At 38.4% G+C, this 12544-nt stretch overlaps 1 protein-coding gene and 1 long non-coding RNA gene across 15 annotated transcripts in view; one reads left to right on the top strand and one right to left on the bottom strand.

Annotated features, from left to right (window-relative positions):
- Positions 1 to 12544, top strand: part of MCF2L2 (MCF.2 cell line derived transforming sequence-like 2) — a 210608-nt gene that overhangs the window by 115800 nt on the left and 82264 nt on the right. For all 14 annotated transcript variants that reach the window (XM_031452036.2, XM_031452021.2, XM_031451998.2 and 11 more), the window contains 2 exons: positions 1304 to 1395; positions 9890 to 9975. In XM_031452036.2, coding sequence (XP_031307896.1) covers positions 1304 to 1395; positions 9890 to 9975 — 178 coding nt within the window. The remainder of the gene's footprint in view (positions 1 to 1303; positions 1396 to 9889; positions 9976 to 12544) is intronic.
- LOC135322791 (uncharacterized) lies at positions 6186 to 11761 on the bottom strand. The gene is made up of 5 exons (XR_010383700.1): positions 11548 to 11761; positions 9870 to 10012; positions 9648 to 9699; positions 8158 to 8257; positions 6186 to 6403 (listed from the first exon to the last, which is right to left on the bottom strand). It is a non-coding gene; the product is annotated as an uncharacterized LOC135322791 (long non-coding RNA).

Raw genomic sequence — 12544 nt, 5'->3', positions numbered from 1 at the left:
CTCTCAGCTTACAGAGATCCTGCAGAGGGTGAGGAGCCCAACAGACTGTCCATTGTTATAAAGTAGCTTTAGTGATCATATAACCTGGAACAGCAAACAGTGTGCTTCACAACCAATTTTAGCATAACATCCATGGAAACCCACAGAAAGCTCGCGCCGCTTCCAGTGGCTCACAGAACCTGATGGCTGGGAGGGGCCTCTGGAGGCAAGACAGTTAAGCTCCATCAAGTCTGCCATAGATAAGAACCAAGTTCACGTTGGTGGCATTAGATAGATGACACTTTGGCCATGGGACCTATATTTCTATCCTGTCCTGGGATAATAACATGTATCCTGTGAGTTTCCCAAAGGAACTGTGCCTGTGCATTCAAGGGTGGTAATGGTGACAAGTAAGAACTCAAAATATCACTTACTATTACCCTTGTAGCCCCATCCCCAGTGCAGCCCTCCGGTAAAACTGGGTTAGAAAGCTCTGAGCCTAACCAGGGCTTCTCCTCCCTAAATCCCAGTCTTACTGCCAAATGGCCGTGGATTTTGAAGAAGGGTATCTCCCAGGTGTCTGAGAGTCCTGTGGGAAGGAGAGGAGGGAGACAGAGTGACAGATGAGGGAGCAAGGGCAACACTGTCCAGTTCCCTCCAGACTCAGCTGATTCTTCACATAGTCATCCCATCCACTAAAAATGTGGTTCCATCAGTTCTGGAATCCAACTGTTAGATCATCAGATTAGCAATGATTTCTGCCCTTATGTAATCATAATGTGTTTAAGTAGTAAGATTTTAGTATTTTTCTAATTTTCTGTAATAAGCACAAGTTAATTAGCTATATAATGGAAAAAATACATTCAATAAAAAGTGAACTGAATCTGGTCTTCCAATCCAAGAACAAGATCAAATACAATATCACACATTGCAAATGATAAATGCTAAAGCAGCAGTGCATAAAACAATCCATGAAGTTTGGAATAGTTAGAAGACTTCATAAAGAACATGAGCTTTTAGCTGGACCTTAAAAATGGGGATGATATTATATTTACCAATTTGTTGTGGTTTGATGTTTCATGTGATGTTGGGTATGGCTTTTTTTCTCTTGAGATCAAATGTCAGATGCCTGGGGTCAAGGACTCTTTCTTTTCTGCCTCTTTCCTTCACCTCAAATTTCATCTACTACCTTGGAAATCACTGTAGCAGCTCAATTAAGCTTTACTAATCAACTGCAGCAACATGGTTCAAGTCAGGCTAAGTGCTCTGGGTTATTTATAAGCCAAGTAGCCAAATTAATGGCAGGTTTTCTTTGGCTCCCTAGCTCCTCATCAGAAAACATCTGAGGAACCTTATGCAGAAGCAGATTTGAGCTCCCTGGGAAAGGAAGATGACGAGACTAAATTTGAAGTCAAGGTAAGATCACTTTTCCTTTACCAATAGAAATTTCTGACATGAGATTGCTGTCATAATTATCAATAAATCAATAAGTTGTGTTCCCCTATTTCATACCTACCATCTCCTCCTGAGGACATGCCCATAAAGGCACATAGCATAGATTAGTGCTCCCAAAAGCTGGAGTTTGTAGGATTTCTTCCTTTTCTTTCTTCTTAATTGCAACTAGAAATGAAAAGCTATTTGATCATGTACATAATTGTTGGTAGATATTGTTCTATTGAGGGAACAGTCATTTTATTCATTCCTATAATCTGTCTTCATATTCAAAGTTGTTAGAACAGTATATGGTTTATATATAAAAAGACCATGACAAAATTGCATACGCTATACACATACACACACAGATATATAGTTGGTGAACTCGAATAAGCAAGTATAATGGTCAAGGTGGTAGAGGAAGCGGGGTAGGAACAGAGGCTGCCAAACTTTCTCATTTTGGCCAACAGTGGCTGGCCAGACTTCTGCTTCTAAAGCCCAAGGCTATGAGAAGAAGAGTGAGGAGAATCCACAGTCATGAACAATATGAGAAAGGGGCTTTGTGCACTAAATTTTGGACTTAGAAATCAACTTAGAATCAGTAAATGCAATTAGTGTTTCCCAAGGTAGGTAGTATAACCAGGGAAATCATCATTCCAAAATATGTAAGAAAACTTGTAAGAACAAGGTAGATTAGAAAAGAAGGTTTGGATTCATTTCTGCGTGGTCCATGGGCCATTAAAAGGGAAACAAGGAGACTGATTAACATCAAGAACAATCACTGCTTCTTTTGTATTGTGGCTGCTGTCCAAGACAGATGACCAGGAGAGATAAGAGAACATGAATCTGACTCCAGGTGACAATTCTGACATCTTTTTGGCCTTAGGCCTCGAACTCAAACATGAAATGAACCCACAGCCAGTCTAGGAGAGCGAATCATAACACAGTTCTAAATGCCCTCCCTGCCCTCAACAGTAAATGTTCCCAGGAAGAAAAAGGAAAGCTATAACCCCAAACCATTCGTGATTGCTGCTGGAGTCACTGATACTCACGACCTGCAGTAAAATCATGGTACGATTTATCATCAGCAGAGAACTCATTCCCAAAAAAAGGCGTTCCATCTTCTCTGGCAGGAAGATCTTTGCTGTGCCAGTTTGCAGGAACTGGACAAGTTCAACTTGAGGAGGTGGCCGGGATTCTCGGGGCGGGCTGGCAGCTGTGAGGGCATGTGCTTGGCTCACTGAAGCTGCTGAAGCCGTCTGGGAGAGCCTCAGCGGAGTCATTCCCTGCGGTTGCTGGCAGTTGTGATGTGGCTACTTTCTGCCCTTCACGTCACCAGTTAGAAGCAGAAAGCATGACTCCCTGGGGCTACGTTCCCCGGGCTGCTCACATCACAGCCTCTTCTTTGGAGCTGGAAAGAAGCCAAAGGCGGAGGAGGATTTCTTTTTCCTGAACGTCAACCCTCAGGAAAAAGGAAGAGCTACTGTCCATGAGCACCAGCAAACAGTGTTCCTGGGCACCTATTAAAGTCGTTTAAAATAGCAAAGTCCTTTTCAGGCTTCTGAGCAAACAGGCTCCCTCATAAAATTTATTTAAAAAACAAGAAAAGCCAAAGCAGGAAGGGAATGGAGAGGAGAGGGAAGGGTTGCTAACACCGACTGACGGCCAGACCTTGTGCCACGTGCTGTGTGGACCTGATTTCATCACAAGTCCTCAGTACCTTGTGAGGAAGGTGTTGTTTCCCTTCTCAGCATCACAGATGCTGAGAGATTCTGAGAAACTAAGTGAATTCCCCCAAGGCTCACACAACTAAGTAAATGATTGAACTGGAATTCGAAATTAGCAGTTTACTTACTCTAGCAGTTTACTTATTTATCAAACTTACCCTAGCTACCTGAATCACTCACTTAATCTACCTAATGAGCAGTTTACTTAACCTTTTATCCTCTAAATTTCCTCTTCTGCAAAGTGGGGATAAATAAAGTGACCTCACACATGGTTGATTAGATGAGAAATGTATGGAAAGCACCTAGCAATGATGCCTGACATATAGAAGATTCGTAGTAATGTGAATTCTCCATTTAACCCTATGTTTACAGATAGAACGTTCTATGTAAAAGATGGGAAGGAACTGAAGGAAGATTGGATTCAGGCCTTACATTAAATAGCTTCTCCTAATCTCAAATATGCATCTTTTTTTTTGCCAAATGATAACAGATTAGGGCCAAATTCAGTTCTTGGCTTTCTCACTCCTTTGAATTCCAAAAAATTTCATTTACCTTCCTGATCCTCATCAAGAGAACTGTGTGAATCATAAGCATGTCACTGTTTACTTCCTAAGATTTGAAGTCTAGTCATTCTTAGCGCTAATAAGAGATTCAAAGGATCCATCAAATCCTTGAGGCAGCCCCCAGCCAAGCTCTCTGAACAATTCCTAGAATAAAGAGTCTCAAGTTTCCCTGTGTACTGCAGCCCTGAGTTTATTCATAATGCAGATTCTCAGGCTCCACCCACAGAAATGCTGATTCAGGAGGTCTTCATTTATTATAAATGTAATAAAGCATTTTTCAAATTTGTGATTTTATATGAGTTAAGTAAGATTTACAGACAAGTAAAAATTAAGTTACACTGACAATTATACATCGAGGTTAAATCACATGAAATCAGTCTGAGAAACTTCAGAATGTATGGGCAACTTCTTTTCAACATCCTTGGCATACTTATTTCCTTCTTATTTTCTTGGTTTGGGTATGGAAGAAAGGTATCTTGTGACATGTTCCTCACTTCCTGGTATTTTTAACAGAACTACAGACTTGCGTATCATTGGTTAAACAATGTTGCAATATTTGCAGTTTTAAGGAGACATTTCCCCCATCAACAGATATTGTAAATAGTGTTTAGAGTGTGAGTACAACCTATAAAAGCCAATTTAACCAGTAAGAACATTGAACTAATTACCAACAATTCTAGTTGGGAAATTCAAGATCTTAGATAAAAGAGACCCTGGAAAATTTTTGTAAAGTTTGTATCTGGGACCCATTTCCTTATCTTTCTCTAATCATTTCCCATTTCCACAAAGCCTCAGGACCACTTTTGGCTATCTCTTCAAGCCTGCCCTTCCTCTTCAAAGGGCTTCAGTCTATAAAACGTCCTAAAACCTTCCCCTCCCCTCCTTCTTGGAAGCCTCCTCCCAGTGTAGCTGTTCTGGACTACAGGTAGGGGAAAATCTAAATGAGCTAAGTCACAGCAACACATGGCTGAGTGACTGACAGCCTGCTAACTTTCCTGCAAACATCTGCCTTTTTTGAAAAGAGACTGGCTGCCCTATTATCCAAAGGAATCTTTAGGCACTGGCCTCTTCAGGCAATGCCTGTGAAGAGTAAAATATTTGCTGGGTAGGGCCAGTGAGAGGGCACAAATAGGACAGACCAGCCAGCTAGGAATCCACTCACAGGATAGTTTCTCTAAGTGGTTCCTGTTTTTTAAGTCCTTTCGTTTCTTCACATCAGAACCCACTGCATCTCACAAATAAGAAGGGTGGGGCTTCCCCTTTCCTGGCAGTCCCAGAGGGGAAGGCCACTGCTTCTCATGGCTGATGTTCTCCACTCTGGGGCGGTGTCTCTGAGGCCACCCTGGACTGAGGCTGGAGGTGAATGCCCTTTGGAGAGGTTTCCTTTCCTTTCTTTCCCACTATCCTCCCCTAAGCCATGTCATTCTATAATCACTCAGTGATTAATATTTGTCATACCTCTTTTACTTTCTCAGGTTTTCACAATTAATTGACAATGCCAGGAAAGTCTTAACCTTAAACACTTCTTGCAGTGTTCACTCTTCATACTTTAAATGAAGAGTGTAATTCAGCCCCTTATCTGCTTTACTTTCTCTTTCTCAGAATTAGGTCTAGCAGCTTCTCTTTTTAAGAAATGTGATAATATAATAAATTGTACTTTCAAGTTGTTACTGGATACCATTGCTTTAAAAGAGTTGGAGCTGAACTTGTCTTCCAAGCATTCCTAAAATCATAAAGGGAAATTACTTAACTTTAGGGAAAAACTAATTTGATTCCCTTTCAAATATTGCTGTCTATCTCTTGTTTGGGGAAGAAAAAATACAATGTTCATAATCAATCAAAAATTAGCTCTTGATACTTTTTAAAATGTAAGTTTTAAAATGATGTATTCTTGTGGGTATAGCTCAGTGGTAGAGTGCACACTTAGCATGTATGAGGTCCTGGGTTCAATCCCCAGTACCTCCATTTAAATAAATAAATAAATAAATAAATAAATAAATAAATAAATAAATCTAATCATCTCCCCCCTAAACAAATTTAAAATTTTTTAATTAAATAAATAATTTTAAAAGATGATATATTCTTCAGAGAAATTGAAATAAAATTTTTTTTACAAAATTCCTTCAGGCTAGGCACCTAGCCTGTTTTTTCAATTTTGAAAATAAGTCTTTCTTCCAAATATAGGGGGGACAAAACAATCAGATTCTATGTTGTTGAGAAGACATGTGAAGCCATCATTGAAGGTGATCCTAGAAAACCCAGGTTGATGGGTTGGTGTCACTTTGAAGCCAGGGTGAGGTGAGGGTACAGGGAGTGATGCCGAGCCTGAAGCAGCTACCAGCCTGCTTGCCTTCACTGCCACTCTTTTTCTTCAGAATAAAATGAACATACAGGGACAGGGACTCTCCCACCTGACTGGCCTCCCAATAGAGTAGTTTATGGGTTGGTTCCCTTTTAAAGCACCAATTGGCTGAGAAAAATCTCTTCTTCAGGATGCCCTAGAAGTTTCTCCAAGTCAGGATAACTGAAGGGAAGCAGGATATGATTTTACATGAAACTTGTTGCTCTGCTTTAAAAGAATGTCATCTTATAATTCAGTAAGACTCATAAGGAAACTCTAACAAAGAAATATAGCAGCAATTGGTAGGTTGGTCTGTGGTCAGTTTTCTTGGTCCATTATTTGAATCAAAGGACCAATATCTGAAAGAAAAAAAATAGCAAATATTTATTTGAATATGCTCTCTTCTTCCTAGAGTTTTCAGGAAGCTTAATTTAAAATTTTCTCAAAAGTACTCTGGTTACAATTTAGCTTTCACGTCATAATTGGAAGCAATAGCACCTATGTTGGTATTTTATATTATAAGCAGAAGAACATTTCACAGCCAAATCACAGATTTCCCTTATTCTACACAAAAGAAAACAGATGTTCAAGGGAGATTAAGTGATTTGCCCAATATCTCTCAGCAAGTGAGAAATATGGGGTCTCTATTATGCATGAGCAGGTAGCAACTGCCCAGCAATTACTGAAGTTCAGCATGCTGAGTGCTTTACATAATTACCTATTTTAATCCCCACAAAGTAAATATTAAACCGCCAACCATCAATGCCATTTATTAAGTCTCATCTTTGTGCTAAGCACTTTAATACATTATTTCTAATCACCACAGCAACCTTCTGACATAGATGTAATTACTCCTGTTATACAGCTAGAGAACTAAGTTGCTACCTGAGGCCACTTTTTACAAAGTAAGCCAGGGATTTCCACCTGTATTTACCTCTCACACCTCAATTTGTGTTCTTTTCACTCTATAAGAGGTTTTCAAATTACAGGTCATAACAGTGATAGTGAACTCAGTTTGGTGGGTTCACCAGCATTTAAAAATAAATAAATAAATAAATAAATAAATAAATAAATAAATAAATAAATAAATAAATAAATGGATAGAACAGGATGAAATGGAAGAGCATAATTTCAAAATAGGATGCATCACATCACAAAAATCACAAAACCATTTTTCAGTTACATGTACATCCGTTGTATGTTTTTTTCCCAACACCACCAAACAATTAACTGAGTTCTGTACTGTCTACCTGCAGATAGCATCAGAATCCAAACATTGAGGGTTTACAGGACTGCTCCCATGCCTCCTTCAGAAGCCAATCACAAATCCAAGTTGTCACCTGTGCTTCTGACAGACTGGATAGGGGTGCTTTCTAAAAGTCAGTGCATTAACATAAACCCAACTGTGGTTGAAAGGGGTTTGTTATGAATGTCAAGACACTCTTTATCCCTCTTATCACAAGAAATTTAAAAGGTTTTAGGAGCTCTGTGCCAGAAACGGGACAAAAACAAAAATATATTTCTCATTATAAATCACAATATGTGTGTATAAGTGTCATTATGTAAAAGTTTTTCTTATGGGTTGTGGTCAGATTTTTAAAGCTACTGCGCTAGAACATAACTGACTTGTCTAAACCTTCGCAAAACATTGGTATACAGTGCAATTAACTACCTACTGCAGGCTCTTATTAAGCAGTCCCCAATCTGCTGTGGATCCTTCCCAAACATCCTCAATAACGTAAGTGTTATATTCCATCAAACGTGATTGACAGAGGATTCTGCCTCCACCCTGCTACCAACTGTCTGACATGTGGCCACAGGAACATGGGATGACACAACCAAGTCCGTGCCCAGGCATTTCAGCAAGCCCATGAGGTCACCTCAAGCATGACAAAATCTATAAATTAGAGGGACATCATAATTCTGTAGAAAAGATGACAAAGTCCATACCTACACCTTGGGTCATTATTTTTCCATCACTAAACTAAGTTGTCCTGAAATAAGAGATTCTATAATCCACTATACTAACAATACATGAATAGAGTTGAAAAGAGCACAATTCATTTCATAAGCATAAGCAGTGAGAGGGAGTTTTGTTAATATTGGTAGTTACTCTTTCTGAAGGTATTGCATGTTGTAGATTCAAAGATGAATAAGGCTGGAGCTCAAAGTCCAGTGGGTGTTTCAGACATTGTAATGCCACAGAGGAGGAACTAGAAAGGAAAGCAATACAACATTATCTGACATAGTAATTAGTTCAACATTACATGGAAAATGTGAAGAAAGAGCTTTGGTAGTGTGGTGAAAATAACTAGATTAGTTTGAATCCAAGGACTGGTATTTATTTCTGTATATTAGTTGAAATGAAAAATACATTCTAGTCTTTGGTCAAATATATGTAACAGAGGGAACTAAAAAATTTAGATTCTTATTGAAAAGATATCCTATTTTAAAAGAAACAAATATGAACTTAGAATATAAGATTCCTCTTGTATTTTAGAGCTGAATTAGCAAAACTAGTGTCCAAGTACTTCTTTATTGTTAGCCTGCTTTCCTGATGTGATACCAAAATTGGGAAGATGATCTATGAAAAGATCAAAGGTCCATGGTTTTCTCTCATACTCTGAACATTTTTGAATTGCTGTCTCTGTGGTTGGCATTGTGGATAATAAAACAACCTTACATTGACTGCTCTCTGTTAATCCAGGGAAAGGACTGTCTTGCATTGTCAACAGCTGGCTGAGCAGCCTGCTACTCTCACCTATTTTGCAAGGAGGCCTCCTATCTGTTCATCTGAGTCTGGGGAAAGCTCATCCTTCAACCTCAGCTCTAATTTGCAAGGAATCTTATGTTTATTCATTCAATTTCCCTTAACAACACTTTTGCAAGAAGGCCCTTTTAAAAGCTGTACTCCCCTTTGTGAGAATGTAAAAGAAATCATTTAAACAGAACCTGGCAGGCAGGAAGAACACAAACGCTGGATAATTATCTACTTGCTCGTTGTTGGTTAATACCTTTATAAAACTCTCTTTGCTGTCAATGTTATACAAATTTGTTTCTTTGTTAAAATAATATTTTCTTAAAAGTAAATTGAGTAGGAGTCTTGTCTCTTTTTGAGAATTAAATGCGTAGTGTTATTCTGAAAAGGAGCCACAACTTTATGTGGCAGATAGTGCCATGTGGTTCATGTTCTAGGGGAAGAAATCAGGAGGTTCAGTGAGCTTGCCCCAGGTCTCAGAGGTAGCACATAGTGGAGCAGGGCTTCCAACCCCCGTCTGGCTTCAAGCCTGCCCTGGTAACCACTCTGCACTGCCTAAGGAGGCAGTGTGATGGAACGGACTTGTGATTACCAGCCTGAGAAAGTGGCCACTGGACTTATCTCTGCCTCTAGATCTCTTTCTGGCCTTGGGCAGGTCACAACTTCTCCAGACCTTGATTTCTTACCCAAAAAAGAAAAAAGAAAAAAAAAAAAAAAAAGGAAATATTGAATCAATCATTTCCTTACTGCTCCTTGAAACTCAAATTCTGAACTTTTTTGTGAATCAACGGGGAAGGGGGAGAACTACACTGTTAGTACCCTTCATTATTAAGGAAAACGGATACCTGCTATTGAGAATGAGTCCTTGATGTTCCTGAAGGAAGCTTGAAGGGCAAACTGTAAAAGATCCAGAGTGGTTGGGGATAACCCAAGAAAGAAAGAGAAATGTGAGAAAATGGTTACATTGCTCATCTAGAAAATTAAAAACCAAAGCAAAACTAAACAAAGACAATTAGGAATAGAAAAATATCGGTAAGAGTCCTCCTCTCCCAAATAGATGATCTTACCAAAATTTCTTTCACTTCAGAATGAAGAAATACTTGAAAGCAGTCATGATGGGGACAACCCTGAGCCAGAGCAGCTTGACAGCTCCAAAAATCTTTCCCCGAGCAGGTAAGATTGCACATACCTTTGCAAAAGTCACTTTAACCTAAAATTTAGAGGGGAGGGGGTGTTGGTGGAGGAGGGTAGGTTTCCTCTGTTTAAATCTCATCACTTATCTTCCCCAGATAAAATCACATATTTATTCTATATACTAACCTTCATTATGTACCTGAGAACAAAATTTGTAAATCTCATAAAAGCAACAAGCAAGAGCTAAAAATGGCATCTTATAAGCCAGGCTTCCAAAGATACTCCGTGTTTTAAGAAATGGATTATCAAGAAAATAGTAAATGAAAAACTATTATTAATATTGATTAAATTATTGTATTTAAAGGCTATAGGTCTCCAAAGACAACAATTTATGCAAATGTAATGTTATTTTTGGCCTACAGGAAGGTGTTTTCATGCATGTTAATGAATACTCTGCAGATCAGAAAGCCTTAAATTATAGTGGTTAAGACCAAAAGCATGAGAAGAAATTCATTAAAAAAAATCTTTATATTCAGAATCCCCATCATTACCTCTATTCTAGCATTTGTCACATTGCTTATATGCACATCATTTGACTTATTGACTGCTTTTATGCCCAGGGTCTATCATGCTTAGCTCTTAACAGGACTCAAAAAAAAAAAAAAAAAAAAAAAAGCCTGTAGAATGAATGAACAAACATCTTTAGGAACGTGCCCCTTGATTAAAACCAATATTAGTTTAACTAGACTACTTTCTATTCTTTTACTTTAAAGTGTACTCAAGCAAACATGTGGGCTCTTACTGGTTAAAATGTATCTTTGAGTTATAGTAAAGGGCCCAATTCAGCATATATGAAAGTGTTTAGTTGGGTTTGTCTGAAAAACACTAATTGGCCACGTATTCTGTTGTTTTCATTAAGTGATAGTGTATCTTTGGGGACTTTTCTATTACTACAACCATGCCTACTTTTATTATTGTAATTTTGTAAGTCTTATAATGAGTCCCTTAAATTGATGAATTATTGCATTAATTTATAGTAAGTGATTAAATCATACTTCTAATGAAAAATACAATGGGAAAAAGTTACAGCATGTAATGAAATGAAAATACCTATGATTCTTGCAAAAGAGCTTTGAGAAAAGGCAAAATTAACTAGTGAATTAAGAAGATAGGAGAATCTATAAGACTACTGTTTCTGTTCTACCACCAGCTTTGAGTAAATACTGTAAGGTCACCCATCTTTGCTGCAACAGTTTAATCTATATTTCCTTATTCATTTTTGATTTTATAGATTTGAGTTTTTATGTGTAACTAATACAAATTTGTTGGGCTAGAGTTGATAGGTACAATATGCTTGGCATATAGTCAGCATTCAGATCTTGTTGAATAAATTATAAACTTTTAAGTAGTACAGGTAAAATGTTATGCCAGATGGTGTCCATTAAGGGTCCTGCATAATTACTCTCTTTTCATATTTGGATGGCTTGCCAGAGCAAGACTTTATTGTATTTGAAACAAAAATGTTTTTCAGCACTATGTGATAGCATTGTGCGTAGTCCCTACCTTCAGAACTTATATATCAGCTAAAAAAAAAACACATGAAATAATTACCAGCTAGCACAATAATATACGGGGAGGGGAGGAGATTCTTAATGGAGGAGCAGAGTTAGAGTTGGATGTCCGAGATCAAAAGGTACAGAAGAAACAGTGTTCCTGGCAAGAGGAACCAGTTTGTGCCAGGTATGGTCATGAATGACATTTGTGATGGATAATAGCAGCCATGGGGAAAATCAACCTACAAGAAATGAAAGAGGGAAACAAGATTACTTAAGGCCTCGAAAACCAGATAGAAGAGATTAGATTTGTTGTTTGGAGGCAGTAAAGAGTCTTTGAGATCTCGAGCAAAGCAATATCATAATGAAACTGCGATCGAGGCTTGTCTGCCTGCAGAATGCAGTGATTGCAGGGAACACAGAGTCAAGGAGACACCTAACATTTCTCTCATTACTACAGCAGAATGAATAACCCTGTGTAGCAAGAATTCTCTGCTCTGATTCTCCCTGCAGCCTTGGTATTCAATTAAAGCCCAAATATAGGTCAACTTAATTCTTCTGAGTAATCATCTCAATCTCAACTACAAACACCCCAGCTATGCCTCACAAGTAAAAAGTTCTGCTAATTCAGATGCTTCCAAGTTTAAAAAAAAATACATAGATTGAATCACACAACCTACTATGCTAAAAATTGAGCAGGAATCAGGTGAAAAGCAGATGAGCACATACTAGGCACAGATATACTGAAACACCACAAGCTGCAAAGCAGGCCTAAGAACATTCCCAACATTAAGAGACTAGGCTAAATTTGAATCAACTTTTGGACAGCGAGTGATATCAAATAAAAGGAAAATATGGCATTTCAAATGGTGTGTTAAGGCACTTTGGCTATAGGTTCTTACTTCAGTCTTTTCCTGGACAATCTATTGGGAGGGAAGAATTCCCCCACGTAGACATTCTGGCATAAATCATTCAACAAACCAAGGAGGCATTTTAGGTGGCTCCTAAATGCAGAGGATACACTAATTCTCTATCCTGAGCACCATGGCAAATCT

The sequence above is a fragment of the Camelus dromedarius genome, chromosome 2, assembly GCF_036321535.1.
Source record: "Camelus dromedarius isolate mCamDro1 chromosome 2, mCamDro1.pat, whole genome shotgun sequence".
Lineage (NCBI taxonomy): Eukaryota > Metazoa > Chordata > Mammalia > Artiodactyla > Camelidae > Camelus > Camelus dromedarius.
Note: the sequence above shows the minus strand (reverse complement) of the source record. Positions and strands in the feature narration are given on the sequence as shown.